General features: G+C 40.9%; 1 protein-coding gene and 1 non-coding gene across 2 annotated transcripts; one reads left to right on the top strand and one right to left on the bottom strand.

Annotated features, from left to right (window-relative positions):
• The first annotated feature begins 1,613 nt into the window (after nucleotides 1-1,613).
• Nucleotides 1,614-13,812, top strand: LOC148575082 (uncharacterized). The gene is made up of 2 exons (XM_088506044.1): nucleotides 1,614-1,883; nucleotides 12,319-13,812. Exons 1-2 carry the CDS (start codon nucleotides 1,614-1,616, stop codon nucleotides 13,810-13,812), a joined length of 1,764 nt encoding a protein of 587 aa, XP_088362170.1.
• LOC148575083 (small nucleolar RNA R71) lies at nucleotides 5,773-5,880 on the bottom strand. The gene has a single exon (XR_015906383.1). It is a non-coding gene; the product is annotated as a small nucleolar RNA R71 (small nucleolar RNA).
• Nucleotides 13,813-20,013: the final 6,201 nt, after the last annotated feature.

Here is a 20,013-nt window from a genome sequence, read left to right as displayed (position 1 = left end):
GACAACTCAAGGAAAGGACGGGAGGCAACAAAACCCTCTACTGCGACTACCACCGGGGTTACGGTCACAAAACACAAGATTGTTTTGACCTTAAAGACGCCCTCGAACAAGCCATACGAGACGACAAACTCCCAGAATTTGCCAAAATCATCAGAGAACCAAGACGCGCGGAAAGAGACAGGTCACCGGAGAGAGAAGGGCATAACCCAAGAACCCAAAAGCAACCCCCCAGGGAAAGCCCGGAGGAAGACCCGACCATCATAGTAAACGTCATCACAGGCAAGGACGTATCAAGTAAGTCAAAACTAACGATGAAAAAAGATCTCAAAGTAATGGCTGTCAGAAACCAAACCCCAACCGCTACAGCTGACAACACGATAACCTTCTTACCAGAGGATTGCCAGCACGGCACCTCGGCCGAGGATGCCCCTTTCGTCATCTCGGCTAAAATCGGAACAGGACTAGTGCGAAGGATACTGGTAGACACCGGGGCAGACTCAAACATTCTTTTCCGAGGAGCCTTCGATAAACTAGGGCTCCACAACGACAACCTCCAAACACACCGCAACAGCGTCACGGGACTCGGAGACAACTTTCTCAAACCAGATGGCTCAATCACACTTCCCATTACCATAGGAACGAGCAGCCAGAAGAAGACAATCCTATCTGAATTTGTAGTCCTAAAAGACTCCACAGCCTATAACGTGATTCTCGGAAGGAAAACAATCAATGACTTCTTCGCAGTCATCTTTACCAAATACCTCCTTATGAAGTTTAGAACCGACGACGGCTCCGTCGGTACCATCCACAGGGACCGAGAAGTCGCAGCCGAATGCGACAACACCAGCCTAGCCCTAAGGAAGAAATCCCGAGATGCGGCCGGGGTATTCCTAGCCGATCTGGATGCCCGACAAGACGGCCAACCCAGGCCAGAGCCAGAAGGAGATATGGAAAAGCTACAAATAGGGCCAACCAAAGATGAATACACCTTCATTAATAGGAACCTCCCATATGATCTCAAAGAAGAAGTCTCCCAACTCCTGAAACAAAATAGAGACTTGTTCACATTTACACCAGCCGACATGCCGGGAATAAACCCCGACCTAATGTCCCACCGGCTAGCCGTGGACCCCAAAGCTAAACCAGTGGCACAAAGGAGACGAAAAATGTCATCAGACCGAGCCGCCGAGGTCAAAAAGCAAGTTAAAGCCCTACTCGAAGCCAACTTCATCAGAGAACTCCCCTACACGACATGGCTAGCCAACGTCGTACTAGTGAAAAAATCTAACGGAAAATGGCAAATGTGCGTCGACTACACGGACCTCAACAAAGCCTGCCCAAAGGACGCCTTTCCCTTACCAAACATCGACGGATTAGTAGATGCCGCATCCGGCCACCGATACCTCAGCTTCATGGACGCGTATTTCGGCTACAACCAGATCCCGATGCACCGACCAGACGAAGAAAAAACAGCGTTCATCACTCCTGACGGGACATACTGCTACATAGTGATGCCCTTTGGCCTGAAAAACGCGGGAGCCACCTATCAAAGACTTGTCAACAAGATATTTTAAAACATTTCCGGAAGCAAACTAGAAGTCTACATAGACGACATGCTCGTCAAGACCAAATCCGGCGAACAACTCACCGACGACCTCAAGGTCATAATGAACACCCTACGAAAGCACCAAATGAGACTCAACCCGGCAAAATGTGCCTTCGGAATGGAGGCAGGGAAGTTCCTCGGCTTCATGATCATGCAACGCGGAGTTGAAGCAAACCCGGAGAAATGCCGCGCCGTCCTCGAAATGACGAGCCCAAAAAACCTTAAAGACATCCAAAAGCTCACCGGCCGATTGACAGCGTTATCACGCTTTCTCGGGGCATCGGCTCAAAAGACGATCCCTTTCTTCAAACTAATGAAAAAAGGGGCCCCTTTCAAATGGGAGACTGATGAGCGGATAATTTATACGCTTTTTGACATTGTTTTTAGTATGTTTTTAGTAGGATCTAGTTACTTTTAGGGATGTTTTCATTAGTTTTTATGTTAAATTCACATTTCTGGACTTTACTATGAGTCTGTGTGTTTTTCTATGATTTCAGGTATTTTCTGGCTGAAATTGAGGGACTTGAGCAAAAATCAGATTCAGAGGTTGAAGAAGGACTGCTGATGCTGTTGGATTCTGACCTCCCTGCACTCAAAGTGAATTTTCTCGCGCTACAGAACTCAAAATGGCGTGCTTCCAATTGTGTTGGAAATTAGACATCCAGGGCTTTCCAGCAATGTATAATAGTCCATACTTTGGCCGAGTTTAGATGACGTAAAAGGGCATTGAACGCCAGTTCTATGCTGCTGTCTGAAGTTAAACGCCAGAAACAAGTCACAAACCAGAGTTGAACGCCAGAAATACGTTACAACCTGGCGTTCAACTCCAGAAAGAGCCTCTGCACGTGTAGACTTCAAGCTCAGCCCAATCACACACCAAGTGGGCCCCGGAAGTGGATTTATGCATCAATTACTTACTTCTGTAAACCCTAGTAGCTAGTTTATTATAAATAGGACTTTTTACTATTGTATTAGATATCTTTGGACGCCTAGTTCTTAGATCATGGGGGCTGGCCACACGGCCATGCCTGGACCTTTCACTTATGTATTTTTAACGGTAGAGTTTCTACACTCCATAGATTAAGGTGTGGAGCTCTGCTGTTCCTCAAAGATTAATGCAAAGTACTACTGTTTTCTATTCAATTCATCTTATTTCGCTTCTAAGATATTCATTCGCACTCCAACCTGAATGTGATGAACGTGACAATCATCATCATTCCTTATGAATGCGTGCCTGACAACCACTTCCGTTCTACATTAGATTGAATGAGTATCTCTTAGATCTCTTAATCAGAATCTTCGTGGTGTAAGCTAGAATGATGGCGGCATTCAAGAGAATCCGGAAAGTCTAAACCTTGTCTGTGGTATTCCGAGTAGGATTCAATGATTGAATGACTGTGACGAGCTTCAAACTCGCGAGTGCTGGGCGTAGTGACAGACGCAAAAGGAGGGTGAATCCTATTCCAGCATGATCGGGAACCTCAGATGATTAGCCGTGCCGTGACAGGGCATCTTGGACCATTTTCACAAGAGGAGGGGATGTAGCCACTAACAACGGTGATGCCCTTGCATAAAGCCAGCCATGGAAAGGAGTAAGACTGATTGGATGAAGTCAGCGGGAAAGTGGAGATTCAGAGGAACGATTGCATCTCCATACGCTTATCTGAAATTCTCACCAATGATTTGCATAAGTGTTTCTATCCTTATTTTATTGTATCTATTTTCGAAAACTACATAACCATTTTATATCCGCCTGACTGAGATTTACAAGGTGACCATAGCTTGCTTCAAACCAACAATCTCCGTGGGATCGACCCTTACTCACGTAAGGTATTACTTGGACGACCCAGTGCACTTGCTGGTTAGTTATGCGAAGTTGTGAAGATATGTAATGATTCACAACCTGAGTAACAATTTCGCATACCAAGTTTTTGGCGCCGTTGCCGGGGATTGTTTGAGTTTGGACAACTGACGGTTCATCTTGTTGCTCAGATTGGGTAACTTTCTTTTCGTTTTATTTTCAAAAATTTCTCAAAAATCTTTCAAAAAAAATTTAAAATAAAAATGTTTTCAAAAATATATTTTTCTTCAGAATTTTTAAGAATGAATTCTAGTGTTTCATAAAGCTTGTTGAAGCCTGGCTGGCTGTAAAGCCACGACTGTAGGGCATGTTAGACGTGTCATGTCTGAGTTACATACTAAAGCTTGGCTGGCTATTAAGCCATGCCTGACCCTTTGATTGGAGCTTTAGACTAAAGAGCATAAGATTCCTGGAATTCATATTAAAAATTTTGGAATCCTTATTTTTCTTTTTCAAAATGATTTTTGAAAAAAATTAAAAGAAAATACAAAAAAATTATAAAATCATAAAAATCAAAAATATTTTTGTGTTTCTTGTTTGAGTCTTGAGTCATGTTATAAGTTTGGTGTCAATTGCATACTCATCTTGCATTTTTCGAAAATTTTCATGCATTCATAGTGTTCTTCATGATCTTCAAGTTGTTCTTGGTAAGTCTTCTTGTTTGATCTTTGCATTTGCATGTTTTGTGTCTTTTCTTGTTTTTCATATGCATTCTTGAATTCTTAGTGTCTAAGCATTAAAGAATTCTAAGTTTGGTGTCTTGCATGTTTTTTTTGCATTAAAAATTTTTCAAAAAATGTGTTCTTGATGTTCATCATGATCTTCATAGTGTTCTTGGTGTTCATCTTGACATTCATAGCATTCTTGCATGCATCACATGTTTTGATCTAAAATTCTCATGCATTCCATCATTTTTTCTTGTTTTTCTCTCTCATCATAAAAAATTTCAAAAATCAAAAAAATATCTTTTCCTTTTTCTCTCTTAAAATTTCGAAAATTAGATTTGACTTTTTCAAAAATTTTTAAAATCTAGTTGTTTTTGAGTCAAATCAAATTTTCAATTTAAAAATCTCATCTTTTTCAAAATCTTTTTCAAAAATCAAATCTTTTTCATTTTTCTTAGTTATTTTCGAAAATTTTAAAAATATTTTTCAAAAATCTTTTTCTTATCTTTATGACACAATTTTCGAAAATAACATCATCAATTAATGTTTTGATTCAAAAATTTCAAGTTTGTTACTTGCTTGTTAAGAAAGATTCAAACTTTAAGTTCTAGAATCATATTTTGTGATTTCTTGTGAATCAAGTCATTAATTGTGATTTTAAAAATCAAATCTTTTTTAAAAACTAATTTCAATCATATCTTTTCAAAAATATCTTCTTATCTTATCTTTTTCAAAAATTTGATTTCAAAATATCTTTTCTAACTTCCTAACTTCTTATCTTTTCAAAATTTGTTTCAACTAACTAACTAACTTTTTGTTTGTTTCTTAGCTTTTTCAAAACTACCTAACTAACTCTCTCTCTCTAATTTTCGAAAATATCTCCCTCTCTTTTTCAAAACTTCTTTTTAATTTTGGATTTTAATTTTCGAAAATTACTAATATTTTTCAAAAACTATTTTCGAAAATCACTAACTCTTTTTCAAAAATAATTTTCGAAAATTCTCCCTCTCCCATCTTATTCTATTTATTTATTTATCTACTAACAATAAGGAACCTCTTTACTGTGACATAGAGGATTCCTCTTCTTTTCTCTTCTCTTTCTTATGAGCAGGGACAAAGAAAAAGGCATTCTTGTTGAAGCTGATCCAGAACCTGAAAGGACTCTCAAAAGGAAACTAAGAGAAGCTAAATTACAACAATCCAGAGACAACCTTATTGAAAATTTCGAACAAGTAAAGGAGATGGCAGCTGAACCCAACAACAATAATGCAAGGAGAATGCTTGGTGACTTTACTGCACCTAATTCTAATTTACATGGAAAAAGCATCTCCATTCCTACCATTGGAGCAAACAATTTTGAGCTGAAACCTCAGCTAGTTTCTCTGATGCAACAAAACTGCAAGTTTCATGGACTTCCATCTGAAGATCCTTTTCAGTTCTTAACTGAATTCTTGCAGATCTGTGATACTGTTAAGACTAATGGAGTAAATCCTGAAGTCTACAGGCTCATGCTTTTCCTTTTTGCTGTAAAAGACAGAGCTAGAGTGTGGTTGGATTCTCAACCCAGAGATAGCCTGAACTCTTGGGATAAGCTGGTCACGGCTTTCTTAGCCAAGTTTTTTCCTCCTCAAAAGCTGAGCAAGCTTAGAGTGGATGTTCAGACCTTCAGACAGAAGGAAGGTGAATCCCTCTATGAAGCTTGGGAAAGATACAAGCAGCTGACCAAAAAGTGTCCTTCTGACATGCTTTCAGAATGGACCATCCTGGATATATTCTATGATGGTTTATCTGAGCTATCAAAGATGTCATTGGATACTTCTGCAGGTGGATCCATTCACTTAAAGAAAACGCCTGCAGAAGCTCAAGAACTCATTGACATGGTTGCTAATAACCAGTTCATGTACACTTCTGAGAGGAATCCTGTGAGTAATGGGACGCCTCAGAAGAAGGGAGTTCTTGAAGTTGATACTATGAATGCCATATTGGCTCAGAACAAAATATTGACTCAGCAAGTCAATATGATTTCTCAGAGTCTGAATGGAATGCAAGCTGCATCCAACAGTACTCAAGAGGCTTCTTATGAAGAAGAAGCTTATGATCCTGAGAACCCTGCAATAGCAGAGGTGAATTACTTAGGTGAACCTTATGGAAACACCTATAATCCATCATGGAGAAATCATCCAAATCTCTCATGGAAGGATCAAAGGCCTCAACAAGGCTTTAATAATGGTGGAAGAAACAGGTTTAACAATAATAAACCTTTTCCATCATCCACTCAGCACAGACAGAGAACTCTAAACAAAATACCTCTAATTTAGCAAATTTAGTCTCTGATCTATCCAAGGCCACTGTAAGTTTCATGAATGAAACAAGGTCTTCCATTAGAAATTTGGAAGCACAAGTGGGCCAGTTAAGTAAAAGGATCACTGAAATCCCTCCTAGTACTCTCCCAAGCAATACAGAAGAGAATCCAAAAGGAGAGTGCAAGGCCATTGACATAAGCACCATGGCCGAACCTGTAAGGGAAGGAGAGGACGTGAATCCCAAGGAGGAAGACCTCCTGGGACGTCCAGTGATCAATAAGGAGCTTCCCTCTGAGGAACCAAAGGACTCTGAGGCTCATCTAGAGACCATAGAGATTTCATTGAACCTCCTTATGCCATTCATGAGCTCTGATGAGTATTCCTCTTCTGAAGAGAATGAGGATGTTACTGAAGAGCAAGCTGCCAAGTTCCTTGGTGCAATCATGAAGCTAAATGCCAAATTATTTGGTATTGAGACTTGGGCAGATGAACCTCCCTTGTTCACCAATGAACTAAGTGATCTGGATCAACTGACATTGCCTCAGAAGAAACAGGATCCTGGAAAGTTCATAATACCTTGTACCATAGGCACCATGATCTTTAAGGCTCTGTGTGACCTTGGTTCAGGGATAAACCTCATGCCTCTCTCTGTAATAGAGAAATTGGGAATCTATGGGGTGCAAGCTGCTAAAATCTCATTAGAAATGGCAGACAATTCAAGAAAACAGGCTTATGGACAAGTAGAGGACGTGTTAGTAAAGGTTGAAGGCCTTTACATCCCTGCTGATTTCATAGTCCTGAATACTGGAAAGGAAGAGGATGAATCCATCATCCTAGGAAGACCTTTCCTAGCCACAGCAAGAGCTGTGATTGATGTGGACAGAGGAGAATTGATCCTTCAATTGAATGAGGACAACCGTGTGTTTACAACTCAAGGATCTCTCTCTGCATCCATGGAGAGGAAGCATAAAAAGCTTCTCTCAAAGCAGAGTCAAACAAAGCCCCCACAGTCAAACTCTAAGTTTGGTGTTGGGAAGCCACAACCAAACTCTAAGTTTGGTGTTGAACTCCCATATCCAAACTCTAAGTTTGGTGTTGGGAGGTCTCAACAAAGCTCTGCACATCTGTGAGGCTCCATGACAGCCCACTGTCAAGCTATTGACATTAAAGAAATGCTTATTGGGAGGCAACCCAATTTTTATTTATCTAACTATATTTTTCTTAGTTATATGTCTTTATAGGTTCATGATCATGTGGAGTCACAAAATAAATATAAAAATTGAAAACGGAATCAAAAACAGCAGAAGAAAAATCACACCCTGGAGGAAGACCTTACTGGCGTTTAAACGCCAATAAGAAGTATGTTTTGGGCGTTCAACGCCAGAACAGAGCATGGTTCTGGCGCTGAACGCCAGAAATGGCAGCATCTGGGCGTTTGAACGCCATAAATGCACCCTGAAGGAGAGCTGGCGCTGAACGCCCAGAACAAGCACCAATCTGGCGCTGAACGCCCAGAGTTGTGTGCAAGGGCATTTTGCATGCCCAATTTGGTGCAAGGTTGTAAATCCTTGAACACCTCAGGATCTGTGGACCCCACAGGATCACCACCTACCTCCACTCACTTCTTCTCACCCCTCTTTCACACAATCCCATAAACACTTTTCCCCAAAATCCTTCACCAATCACCTCAATCTCTCTTCCCTATCAACTCTTCACCACTCACATCCATCCACTCTTCCCCATAAACCTACCTCATAAACTCCACCTACCTTCAAAATTCAAAATCAATTTCCCACCCAAACCCACCCAAAATGGCCGAACCTTCACCCCCCTCCCATCCCTATATATAACCCTCCATTCTTCCTCATTTTCACACAACACAACCCTCTCTTCTCTTCTTGTCCGAAACACAACCCCTTCTCCCTCTCCTCCATTTCTTCTTCTTCATCATCTTTTCTTTCTTCTCTTGCTCGAGGACGAGCAAAATTCTAAGCTTGGTGTGGTAAAAGCATAAGCTTTTTGTTTTTCCATTACCATTGATGGCACCTAAGACCGGAGAATCCTCTAAAAAAGGGAAAAGGAAGACAAAAGCTTCTACCTCCGAGTCATGGGAGATGGAAAGGTTCATCTCCAAAGCCCATCAAGACCACTTCTATGATGTTGTGGCCAAGAAGAAGGTGATCCCCGAGGTCCCTTTCAAACTCAAAAGAAATGAGTATCCGGAGATCCGACATGAAATTCAAAGAAGAGGTTGGGAAGTTCTAACAAATCCCATCCAACAAGTCGGCATCCTAATGGTTCAAGAGTTCTATACTAATGCATGGATCACTAGGAACCATGATCAAAGTAAGAACCCGAACCCAAAGAATTATCTCACTATGGTTCGGGGGAAATACTTAGATTTTAGTCCGGAAAATGTGAGGTTGGCGTTCAACTTGCCAAACATGGAAGAGAACGCACGCCCCTACACAAGGAGAGTCAACTTTGATCAAAGGTTGGACCAAGTCCTCATGGACATATGTGTAGAAGGAGCTCAATGGAAGATTGACTCAAAAGGCAAACCAGTTCAACTAAGAAGACTGGACCTTAAGCCTGTAGCTAGAGGATGGTTGGAGTTCATTCAATGCTCAATCATTTCCACTAGCAACCGGTCTGAAGTTACTATAGACCGGGCCATCATGATCCATAGCATCATGATTGGAGAAGAGGTGGAAGTTCATGAGATTATACCTCAAGAACTCTACAAGGTGGCTGACAAGTCCTCCACTATAGCAAGGTTAGCCTTTCCTCACCTCATTTGCCACCTATGCAATTCGGCTGGGATTGACATAGAGGGAGATATCCTCATTAAAGAGGACAAGCCCATCACTAAGAAAAAGATGGAGCAAGCAAGAGAGCCCCTTCATGGAGCTCAAGAGGCGCATAAATCTCATCACCATGAGATCCCGGAGATGCCTCAAATGCATTTTCCTCCACAAAACTATTGGGAGCAAATCAATACCTCCCTAGGAGAATTAAGTTCCAACATGAGACAATTAAGGGTGGAACATCAAGAGCACTCCATCATCCTTCATGAAATAAGAGAAGATCAAAAAGCAATGAGGGAGGAGCAACAAAGACAAGGAAGAGACATAGAAGAGCTCAAGGACATCATTGGTTCCTCAAGAAGGAAACGCCACCATCACTAAGGTGGATTCATTCCTTGTTCTTATTTCTTCTGTTTTTCGTTTTCTATGTTATGTGCTTATCTATGTTTGTGTCTTCATTACATGATCATTAGTAGTTAGTAACTTTGTCTTAAAGTTATGAATGTCCTATGAATCCATCACCTCTCTTAAATGAAAAATATTTTAATTCAAAAGAACAAGAAGTACATGAGTTTCGAAATTATTCTTGAACTTAGTTTAATTATATTGATGTGGTGACAATGCTTCTTGTTTTCTGAATGTATGCTTGAACAGTGCATATGTCTTTTGAAGTTGTTGTTTAAGAATGTTAAATATGTTGGCTCTTGAAAGAATGATGACTAGGAAACATGTTATTTGATAATCTGAAAAATCATAAAAATGATTCTTGAAGCAAGAAAAAGCAGCAAAGAACAAAGCTTGCAGAAAAAAAAATATATAGGCGAAAAAAAATAGAAAGAAAAAGAAAAAGCAAGCAAAAAAAAAGCCAATAACCCTTAAAACCAAAAGGCAAGGGCAAATAAAAAGGATCCCAAGGCTTTGAGCATCAGTGGATAGGAGGGCCTAAAGGAATAAAATCCTGGCCTAAGGGGCTAAACCAAGCTGTCCCTAACCATGTGCTTGTGGCGTGTAGGTGTCAAGTGAAAACTTGAGACTGAGCGGTTAAAGTCAAGGTCCAAAGCAAAAAAAGAGTGTGCTTAAGAACCCTGGACACCTCTAATTGGGGACTTTAGCAAAGCTGAGTCACAATCTGAAAAGGTTCACCCAATTATGTGTCTGTGGCATTTATGTATCCGGTGGTAATACTGGAAAACAAAGTGCTTAGGGCCACGACCAAGACTCATAAAGAAGCTGTGTTCAAGAATCATCATACTGAACTAGGAGAATCAATAACACTATCTAAACTCTGAGTTCCTATAGATGCCAATTATTCTGAACTTCAATGGATAAAGTGAGATGCCAAAACTATTCAAGAGGCAAAAAGCTATAAGTCCCGCTCATTTAATTGGAGCTATGTTTCATTGATAGTTTGGAATTTATAGTATATTCTCTTCTTTTTATCCTATTTGATTTTCAGTTGCTTGGGACAAGCAACAATTTAAGTTTGGTGTTGTGATGAGTGGATAATTTATACGCTTTTTGGCATTGTTTTTAGTATGTTTTTAGTAGGATCTAGTTACTTTTAGGGATGTTTTCATTAGTTTTTATGTTAAATTCACATTTCTGGACTTTAATATGAGTTTGTATATTTTTCTATGATTTCAGGTATTTTCTGGCTGAAATTGAGGGACTTGAGCAAAAATTAGATTCAGAGGTTGAAGAAGGACTGTTGATGCTGTTGGATTCTGACCTCCCTGCACTCAAAGTGAATTTTCTGGATCTACAGAACTCAAAATGGCACGCTTCCAATTGCGTTGGAAAGTAGACATCCAGGGCTTTGCAGCAATATATAATAGTCCATACTTTGGCCGAGTTTAGACGACGTAAAAGGGCGTTGAACGCCAGTTCTACTCTGCTGTCTGAAGTTAAACGCCAGAAACAAGTCACAAACCAAAGTTGAACGCCAGAAATACGTTACAACCTGGCGTTCAACTCCAGAAAGAGCCTCTGCACGTGTAGACTTCAAGCTCAGCCCAAGCACACACCAAGTGGGCCCCGGAAGTGGATTTATGCATCAATTACTTACTTCTGTAAACCCTAGTAGCTAGTTTATTATAAATAGGACTTTTTACTATTGTATTAGATATCTTTGGACGCCTAGTTCTTAGATCATGGGGGCTGGCCACACGGCCATGCCTGGACCTTTCACTTATGTATTTTTAACGGTAGAGTTTCTACACTCCATAGATTAAGGTGTGGAGCTCTGCTGTTCCTCAAAGATTAATGCAAAGTACTACTGTTTTCTATTCAATTCATCTTATTTCGCTTCTAAGATATTCATTCGCACTCCAACCTGAATGTGATGAACGTGACAATCATCATCATTCCTTATGAATGCGTGCCTGACAACCACTTCCGTTCTACATTAGATTGAATGAGTATCTCTTAGATCTCTTAATCAGAATCTTTGTGGTGTAAGCTAGAATGATGGCGGCATTCAAGAGAATCCGGAAAGTCTAAACCTTGTCTGTGGTATTTCGAGTAGGATTCAATGATTGAATGACTGTGACGAGCTTCAAACTCGCGAGTGCTGGGCGTAGTGACAGACGCAAAAGGAGGGTGAATCCTATTCCAGCATGATCGGGAACCTCAGATGATTAGCCGTGCCGTGACAGGGCATCTTGGACCATTTTCACAAGAGGAGGGGATGTAGCCACTGACAACGGTGATGCCCTTGCATAAAGCCAGCCATGGAAAGGAGTAAGACTGATTGGATGAAGTCAGCGGGAAAGTGGAGATTCAGAGGAACGATTGCATCTCCATACGCTTATCTGAAATTCTCACCAATGATTTGCATAAGTGTTTCTATCCTTATTTTATTGTATCTATTTTCGAAAACTACATAACCATTTTATATCTGCCTGACTGAGATTTACAAGGTGACCATAGCTTGCTTCAAACCAACAATCTCCGTGGGATCGACCCTTACTCACGTAAGGTATTACTTGGACGACCTAGTGCACTTGCTGGTTAGTTATGCGAAGTTGTGAAGATATGTAATGATTCACAACCTGAGTAACAATTTCGCATACCAGAGACGGAATGCGAAGAAGCATTCCAACATTTCAAGAGAGTCTTAGCGGAACCACCAATCCTCGCCAAACCCCAGACAGGGGAAACACTCTACCTGTACCTCTCCATAACGGAGGAGGCACTCGTAGCAGCGCTCATCCGTGAAAACGAGAAAAAAGAACAAAAACCCATATACTTCATAAGCAGAGTCCTACAGGATACGGAAGCTCGCTACTCACGCTTAGAAAAACTGGCCTTCGCACTCCTTACAGCCTCCCGACGCCTACGACAATACTTCCAGGCCCATTCCGTGACGGTCCGAACCGACCAAGCGGTCAAGCAGGTACTTCAAAAACCCGACCTAGCTGGCAGAATGCTAGCATGGTCCATCGAACTATCCCAGTTCGACATCAAGTTCGAACCCCGATACGCGATCAAAGCACAAGCCATGGCCGATTTTATCGCCGAAATGACACCAGGAGACTCCACCCCCGAATCATGGAAGCTACACGTTGACGGCTCCTCGAACATCACTTCTGGAGGCGCCGGAGTCATCCTCGAAAGCCATAACGGAGTCGTAATCGAACAGTCAGTACGATACGAATTTCTGGTCTCAAACAACCAGGCAGAATACGAGGCCCTCTTGGCAGGCCTAGCCCTAGCCCGGGAAGTCGGAGCAAAGGTCCTAGAGGTAAATACCGATTCCCAAGTAGTCAGCTCCCAAATTAACGGAGACTACCAGACACGAGATCCTCTACTCCAACAATACCTCGCCAAGGTAAACAAACTAAAAGAAGGATTCGAGCACGTTACCATACAGCACGTCCCTAGGGAACGAAATGCCAGGGCAGACCTACTTTCCAAACTAGCCAGCACCAAACCTGGACACGGTAACAAGTCGCTAATCCAGGAAGTCGTTAAGTCACCCTCCGTGTCAACGATAACCACCGCTCATCTGACACTCTCGAACCAGGGGTCTTGGACCCACCCTATCCTACAGTACCTCCTCGAGGGAACACTGCCGCCAGACCCCAAAGAGGGAAAGCGAATAAAAAGGGAAGCCGCCAACTATACTATTGTCACAGGACAATTATACAAACGCGGATTCTCGCAACCCCTACTCAAGTGTGTTGAACCCAGGGACACGGAGTACATACTCCGCGAAATCCACGAAGGCTGCTGCGGCCACCACGTCGGACGCAAAACGTTAGCCCAAAAGGTCATCAGGGCAGGCTACTTCTGGCCCACAATCATCCGAGACTCCATAAAAATAGTCAAAAACTGCGACAAATGCCAAAGGCACGCCAATATCCACCAAGCCACCCCTCACCAGCTAAGCATCATATCGGCAGAACGGCCATTCGGCACCTGGGGTATTGACCTCGTCGGGCCCTTCCCTACGGCACCCGGTCAACTCAGGTATCTCATCGTCGTCATAGACTACTACACTAAATGGATCGAAACCGAACCCCTAGCCTCCATAACGGCAGCCCAATGCCGAAAATTCCTCTGGCGATAGATCATCACCCGATTCGGGATCCCCGAGATCGTTATCTCGGACAACGGAACCCAATTTGCCGACAAAAGGTTCAGAGAATTTTTAGAAGGACTACACGTATCTCACCGTTTCAACTCGGTAGAACACCCCCAAACAAACGGACAGGTGGAATCCGCAAATAAAATAATCGTCAAAGGACTCAAGAAGCGGCTCGACGAAGCCAAAGAACTATGGGCCGACGAACTCGGATCGGTCCTATGGTCATACCGAACCACACCGCAAACGACCACGGGAGAAACACCCTTCCGATTAATATACGGTGTGGAAGTGGTCATCCCGGTAGAAATCGGAGACCCAAGCCCCAGAAAAACGGTCGGCGGTAACGACGAGGAAGCAAAACGAGACCTCATCGACGAGGAAAGAAGCATAGCTCATATCAAAGAGCTAGCCCTAAAATAGAGAATCAGCTTAAGATACAACCATGGCGTCGTCCGACGAGAATTCGCAACCGACGATCTCGTCCTATGACAAAATGGCATCGGTCCCCCGACCCCAGGAGAAGGGAAACTCACTCCCAACTGGGAAGGACCATACAGAATCAAGGCGGTAATCGGAAAGGGAGCATATAAACTCGAACGGCTTAATGGCGACGAAGTCCCAAGGACCTGGAACGCCGCCAATTTACGGCGATACTACACTTAGGTCGACCTAACTAGGTCACCCCTTTTTTATTTTGAATTTGCTTAAAGTATCAATCCCGGGTACTCTTTCCCCCCAAGACGGAGGGTTTTAACGAGGCCCAACCTTCAATAAATATTTCGTTAAAAGCTATTTCTACCCTTCTAAACGTCCCAAATACGAACAAAGACACGGCCACGACTGGGGGACTGATCACCCCCCAGGCCCAATACACGGATATCCATAAAAAACCCAACCAAACGACGGCCCGAGGGAACCAATAAAACAAACGGAATAGCTTAAAGCGAAACATACAAAAGGCCCGAACGGCCGAAAAAACCATAAAACGGAATATACAATAAGGCCCGAACGGCCGAAAATACCATTAAGCAGAATCCAGTGTCACGAAGTAGCAACTACACGACCCTTGGCCATCCAAAATATTCAAAACACAGTTCAAAATAAAATAACAAAGATAGAAAGCTACTCAAGGTCGACAATCTGGCCGTCACGAACAGTCTTGAATGCTCCCATCACGGACACATCCACTCCCGGAGCCAGCACTAAAGCCTGAGCCCTCATTGTCTCCTCGGTAGCCACGATCGCATCCTTTGCATAACTCAGTAACTCCGTCTTCTCCCTCTTCAAGGAAGCAACCTCGGCCTTCAGAGTCTCTGACTCAGTAAGAAGCACGGCAGCTTGAGAACCCGCATTAGAAGCCTGCTGCCGCTCCTCTGCCAATTGGGAAAGAAGCGAAGTCTCAACCTCGGAAAGTCGGAGAATCTCCGCCCCGGCTTCCTCAGAAGACTTCACTGCCCTCTCTCTCGCAGCCTCGGCAGCCTCGAGCTCCTCCTTCAACTTAGCCACCTCAGCCTGAGAATGGCGAAGTTTCTTATCCAACAAACCGACCTGAGCCATCACGGGCTCAGCCTTCCGAACGACAACGGCAGACCGAAGGAGGGCACGATACACCGACTTGGCCTGAAACGAAACATCGCAGCCATCAAAAAACGGCTCCGTACCAGGCATCAAGTGTTGATCAATGAACCCCGGGGCATCGAAGCGTCGGTCCATCACACTAGGCACAAGACCCTCCTCCTCAAAAGTCTCGCTCCTCAGCCCTTTTTCTCTTCCGAGAAGCCTCAGCAGCCGTCACTACGACGACTTCAGGTGAGTTCGCAGGACCAGGAGAAACCTGAGCATTGGCCCGCACGCCCGAAGAAACTACCTCCTGAGAAACAGCCTGCAACCCCACGACAGGATTAGAAACAGGAGTAGCCGGAGACGACGACCCTTCCTCCCGGGCCATTGCTGCCTTCAGTCGTGCCAAGGAAGTCAAACCACCAGCCATCTCAACTGAAAGAAAACAAAAATTCCAAGTTACAAAAACGGGAAAACAAACACAAAAATCAAAGAAAAGGACAGACACACACCAACATATGACCGACAAGCAACCGGATCACACATCACATCCCGAGGATTAAGAGGGCGCTCCCCAAACAACTGCCACAAAACAAGAGTGATATCCCGCTCCTCCGAGGTCAGAAACTCTTGCGAAACCCGAGTAAATACCGACGGCCCCGCCTTAAAGTTCCAATAGGTGGGAAACCGACACTCACCCTCCAACGTCAGCCAAAAAGGATTATGCCCCCTTGCAGGACGAACCTTAAAATACCCGCTCTTAAAACCGTGAAAAGAATCTTCATACAACCCGAAGATCCGACGATGAGGCTGAGCTCTAAAAGACACATACCCCTTCTTGTGCTTCCCCTCCTTGGTCAGAAGGGTACACAAGAAGAGAAAAAGGAAGACGTTTACCGAGGCAGGAAGCTCCAAAAATTCACAAACGAGCTCGAAAGACCGTATCGCCGCCCAGCTATTCGGATGCAGCTGAGACAGCGCCACGGAGCACCGGCTCAATAACTGTTGAACAAACGGGAAAAAGGGGAGCCGAACACCAAGCCAGGTAAACATCGCCTCATACACCCACATCCAATCCGGCACAGTCGGTGAGTCAAGATTGGTATAGCAGACTCTCTCGTCAACCCCGAGAAGAGAAAGCTCGTAGTGGCGTTCGGCATCACCACCCCGCAAACAGCTCCTTGATCGCGGAGCCGCTGGAGGTCCGCCTCCGTCATCCGCGACGGCGTCCCCATACATCACTAGTGACCCAAGAGAAAAGGTCGGGGACACCCCCCGCCGGGGCCACCGGAACCCTCACACCCTCAGTCCGTCGACGAGCCATACCTAAAATAGCGACGAGCACCACTGTCAGCCAAATCCCGCGGCACAAAACGGTGGATGAAACCAAACAGACACCACTAGGCACCACCAATTATACGGTGGTGCTCACCCCCCTTACAAAAACCCACTACCCCAACAGAACTATCTACCACAATGCAATACCATCATACACCAAAAGGCAACTCTAATCTACCCTATGCAGAGGCAAAACAAATACAAAAAAAAAGACAAAGCACAAATCACAGAGGAAACAAAAAGAAGCAGAAGAATACCAACCTGATAAAATGCAAGGAAACAAACCAGAGGAAAAAATGCCACGGCAGAAGATCAACCAAAGCTAGAATGCGAAAAAGCCCTTTCGGAGAAGAAAAAGCAATAGAGAAATGAAGAAGGAACTGAAGGAAGAAAGAAATAAAGAGGGAACTGTAGGAAGAAAACCAAAACGGTTTCGAAAAAAGCAAAATAACGCAAATACCCCTGGAAAGCAAAGGAAATGTAAGGGCAATAGAGGAAAACGTCCCCTCACAATAAATGCCCACTCGAAAAGAGAAACGAATAAATCACGCCTCAAAAAACGCAACGGGCGCAGCAGACATGGAAGAGTCATGACTCACCAAAACGGTCAGACGAATCTTCCACAAAACGAAACCGAGGCACCGACCTCCTCTCAAAAGAACCAAACGATCACTCGAGAAGAGCCAAAGGCCTAGCCCACGTAAAAATAGTATCTCCCAGCGATAGACTGACCTCGCTCGCTCTCCCGCTGTGGGGGCAACTGTTACGGATCTGGACCACCGATCTCGGACCCGGGACCGCATCCAACCCCGGCTCCCCGGGTCCGACCCGCGCCTCGCTCATAAGGCCCAAAAACCGGCCCTCCAGAGCTCCTAACCAACTTTCGAATTCACTCATCTTATCTTAACCAGTTAAGATAAGATAAGATATTCATCACCACTTATAAATAGAGGACTCAAGTCCCCCAGGTATTCATTCATTCCTCATACCTTATACCTCTTAGATCCATTCTGACTTGAGCGTCGGAGTGTCTTTGCAGGTACCTCCCCCCATTGCTCCAGTCAAGCGATCCGGCTTCAACTCTGACCCGCCAGTTCCCGATCCACCCTTCAACCCGTACCGGAGACATCTCGTACACTTTTATTCTATTAATATCACATACGTATAACAATCTTCATAAATTATGATAGTTTTCTTAATTACATAATATATATATATATATATATATATATATATATATATATATATATATATATTATGTAATTAATAATTTTCTTATTCTTAGAATATATTTATTTTATTTAAATTATTCTAAATATTTCATTATCTATGTATACGTATCATATTAATGATAGATAAATATATTTAAGTCGTATATATTAATTATTTTTTATTATAATTACTTTTTATAATTAATAATTTTTTTATTTCATGATATAATTATTTTTCAGCCTACAATTATTGTAAAAAAATTTTTATTCTTTATTATTAATATTAGTGTACGTGTAATATTCACAAATCATAGTAATCTTCGTTAATCATGATAATCTTCATAAATCACATTATTAAAGCCATAAATTTATAAGAAAAAATTGGTATAATAAGAATAATAAAATTATGGATAGTGTTAAATTTTTTATAAGTTATGGCTAATATTATGATTATGCAAAATAATGTTAATTATAATTGTGTAATTATTTAATAATAATAATGATAGAATTGATCTGAATTAAGATAGAAAAATAATATTTTAATTAATACTAAATTAATTTGATATATATTAATTATAGTCATAAATTTTGACCATTAACATATTTTATATATATATATATATATATATATATATATATATATATATTATTAGAAACTAAAGTTTATCTTAATATACTATTTATTATAAGTTATCATAAGATTATACATGTAATTAATTATATATTAATATATATATGTTAATAAAATTTTAATCCAATGATCCTATTAATTACACATTAATAAAATTTTAACCTAACTGAATATATTATTGAACATATAAAATTTTCAATAAATACTATTGTTAATAAAATTTTAATCCAACTATTAATTGTTTTATTATTTATTTACAATAATTTTATATAATTGATTAAAATAATTATCATATCAAAGATATTATTTATTATTAGCAAACTTTTTAATTTAACTATTTTTTTTGTTATACTGAGAGCAGATAAGAATAAAAATAAATTTAAAAATCGAAAAAAAGAAACTTCATATAATAAAATTTAAAAACAACACATCTAAAAATAATAGTGGTAATATATAAATTAAGACAATAATTTAAATTTTTTTAAAATTAATTTAATCAAATACTAATATTAGAATTAAATTATTTAAATAATATTTAAACTATTCTAGTCCTTAGACAATATAAATTAGAGTGAATCTCGTATAACACCCAACTAAAACAATGTCATAATTTTAAACATTTAGAATTCGTGCAAATACAAATCATCCTCTTGTTAAATAAGCTTCATCATCCACTATCCATGTAATACGGTAAGGTATAGAAGAATAGCCACACCGAAAAATTATATTGACCTTTATTTTCATCAATGGCATCGCACTGATGTATCAGAAGGCCAATATTTTTTTTTTAAAAATTATAATATATTATAAAATTATTTTTATTATGAAAAGTTGAAATAAAAAAAATTTAAATACAGTACCAATATTTGAAATTGCATCTCTAAACTTGACATAATTCTAGCAAAATTGAACATAAATTGAGAAGATTCAAAGATTTTCAGGTAGACATAGAAAGCTTGAAGAGGATGAAATTTGAACTTGGTCGTAAAAGCTCCTTGAAAGTAATTGCTCGATAGACAAAAATAATAAGTTTGAATAAGAACAATTATCAAATTATCAAAAGAATAATAATAGAATGACTACATAAAAAAATCATAAAAATTGTAACTTGTACCTTAAAAGGATTAACTTCGATAAAAAACAAAGAATACATTCTTATTTTATAAAATAGTCAAGGAAGAATAATAAATTAAAAAATTAAATAAAATACTTTGCCTCTTAAATTTAGACTCATGAACCACACAAAAAATTATATATAATCTCTAGTAGTACGAAATTAATTAAAAAATTAATTATTAATATCGATATTAATTTGCTACTAATTAATACACACATGCATTATAAAGCATTTTAACAAAGCTATTTACGTTAGTATCATATTTATGTTTAATTTTTTATCATTGATATTAATATGTCATAGTCGATTGTTTAATTAAAAATGAT

The sequence above is a fragment of the Arachis ipaensis genome, chromosome B2 (genome assembly GCF_059453495.1).
Source record: "Arachis ipaensis isolate K30076 ecotype BB chromosome B2, ASM5945349v1, whole genome shotgun sequence".
In the NCBI taxonomy this organism is placed as follows: Eukaryota; Viridiplantae; Streptophyta; class Magnoliopsida; order Fabales; family Fabaceae; genus Arachis; species Arachis ipaensis.
Note: the sequence above shows the minus strand (reverse complement) of the source record. Positions and strands in the feature narration are given on the sequence as shown.

Coding starts and splice junctions, on each gene's coding strand:
- LOC148575082 (XM_088506044.1), top strand. CDS start 1,614: ATGCTCGTCAAGACCAAATCCGGCGAACAACTCACCGACGACCTCAAG. Junction 1,884..12,318: donor CGTTATCACGCTTTCTCGGG/GCATCGGCTCAA, acceptor CGCATACCAGAG/ACGGAATGCGAAGAAGCATT.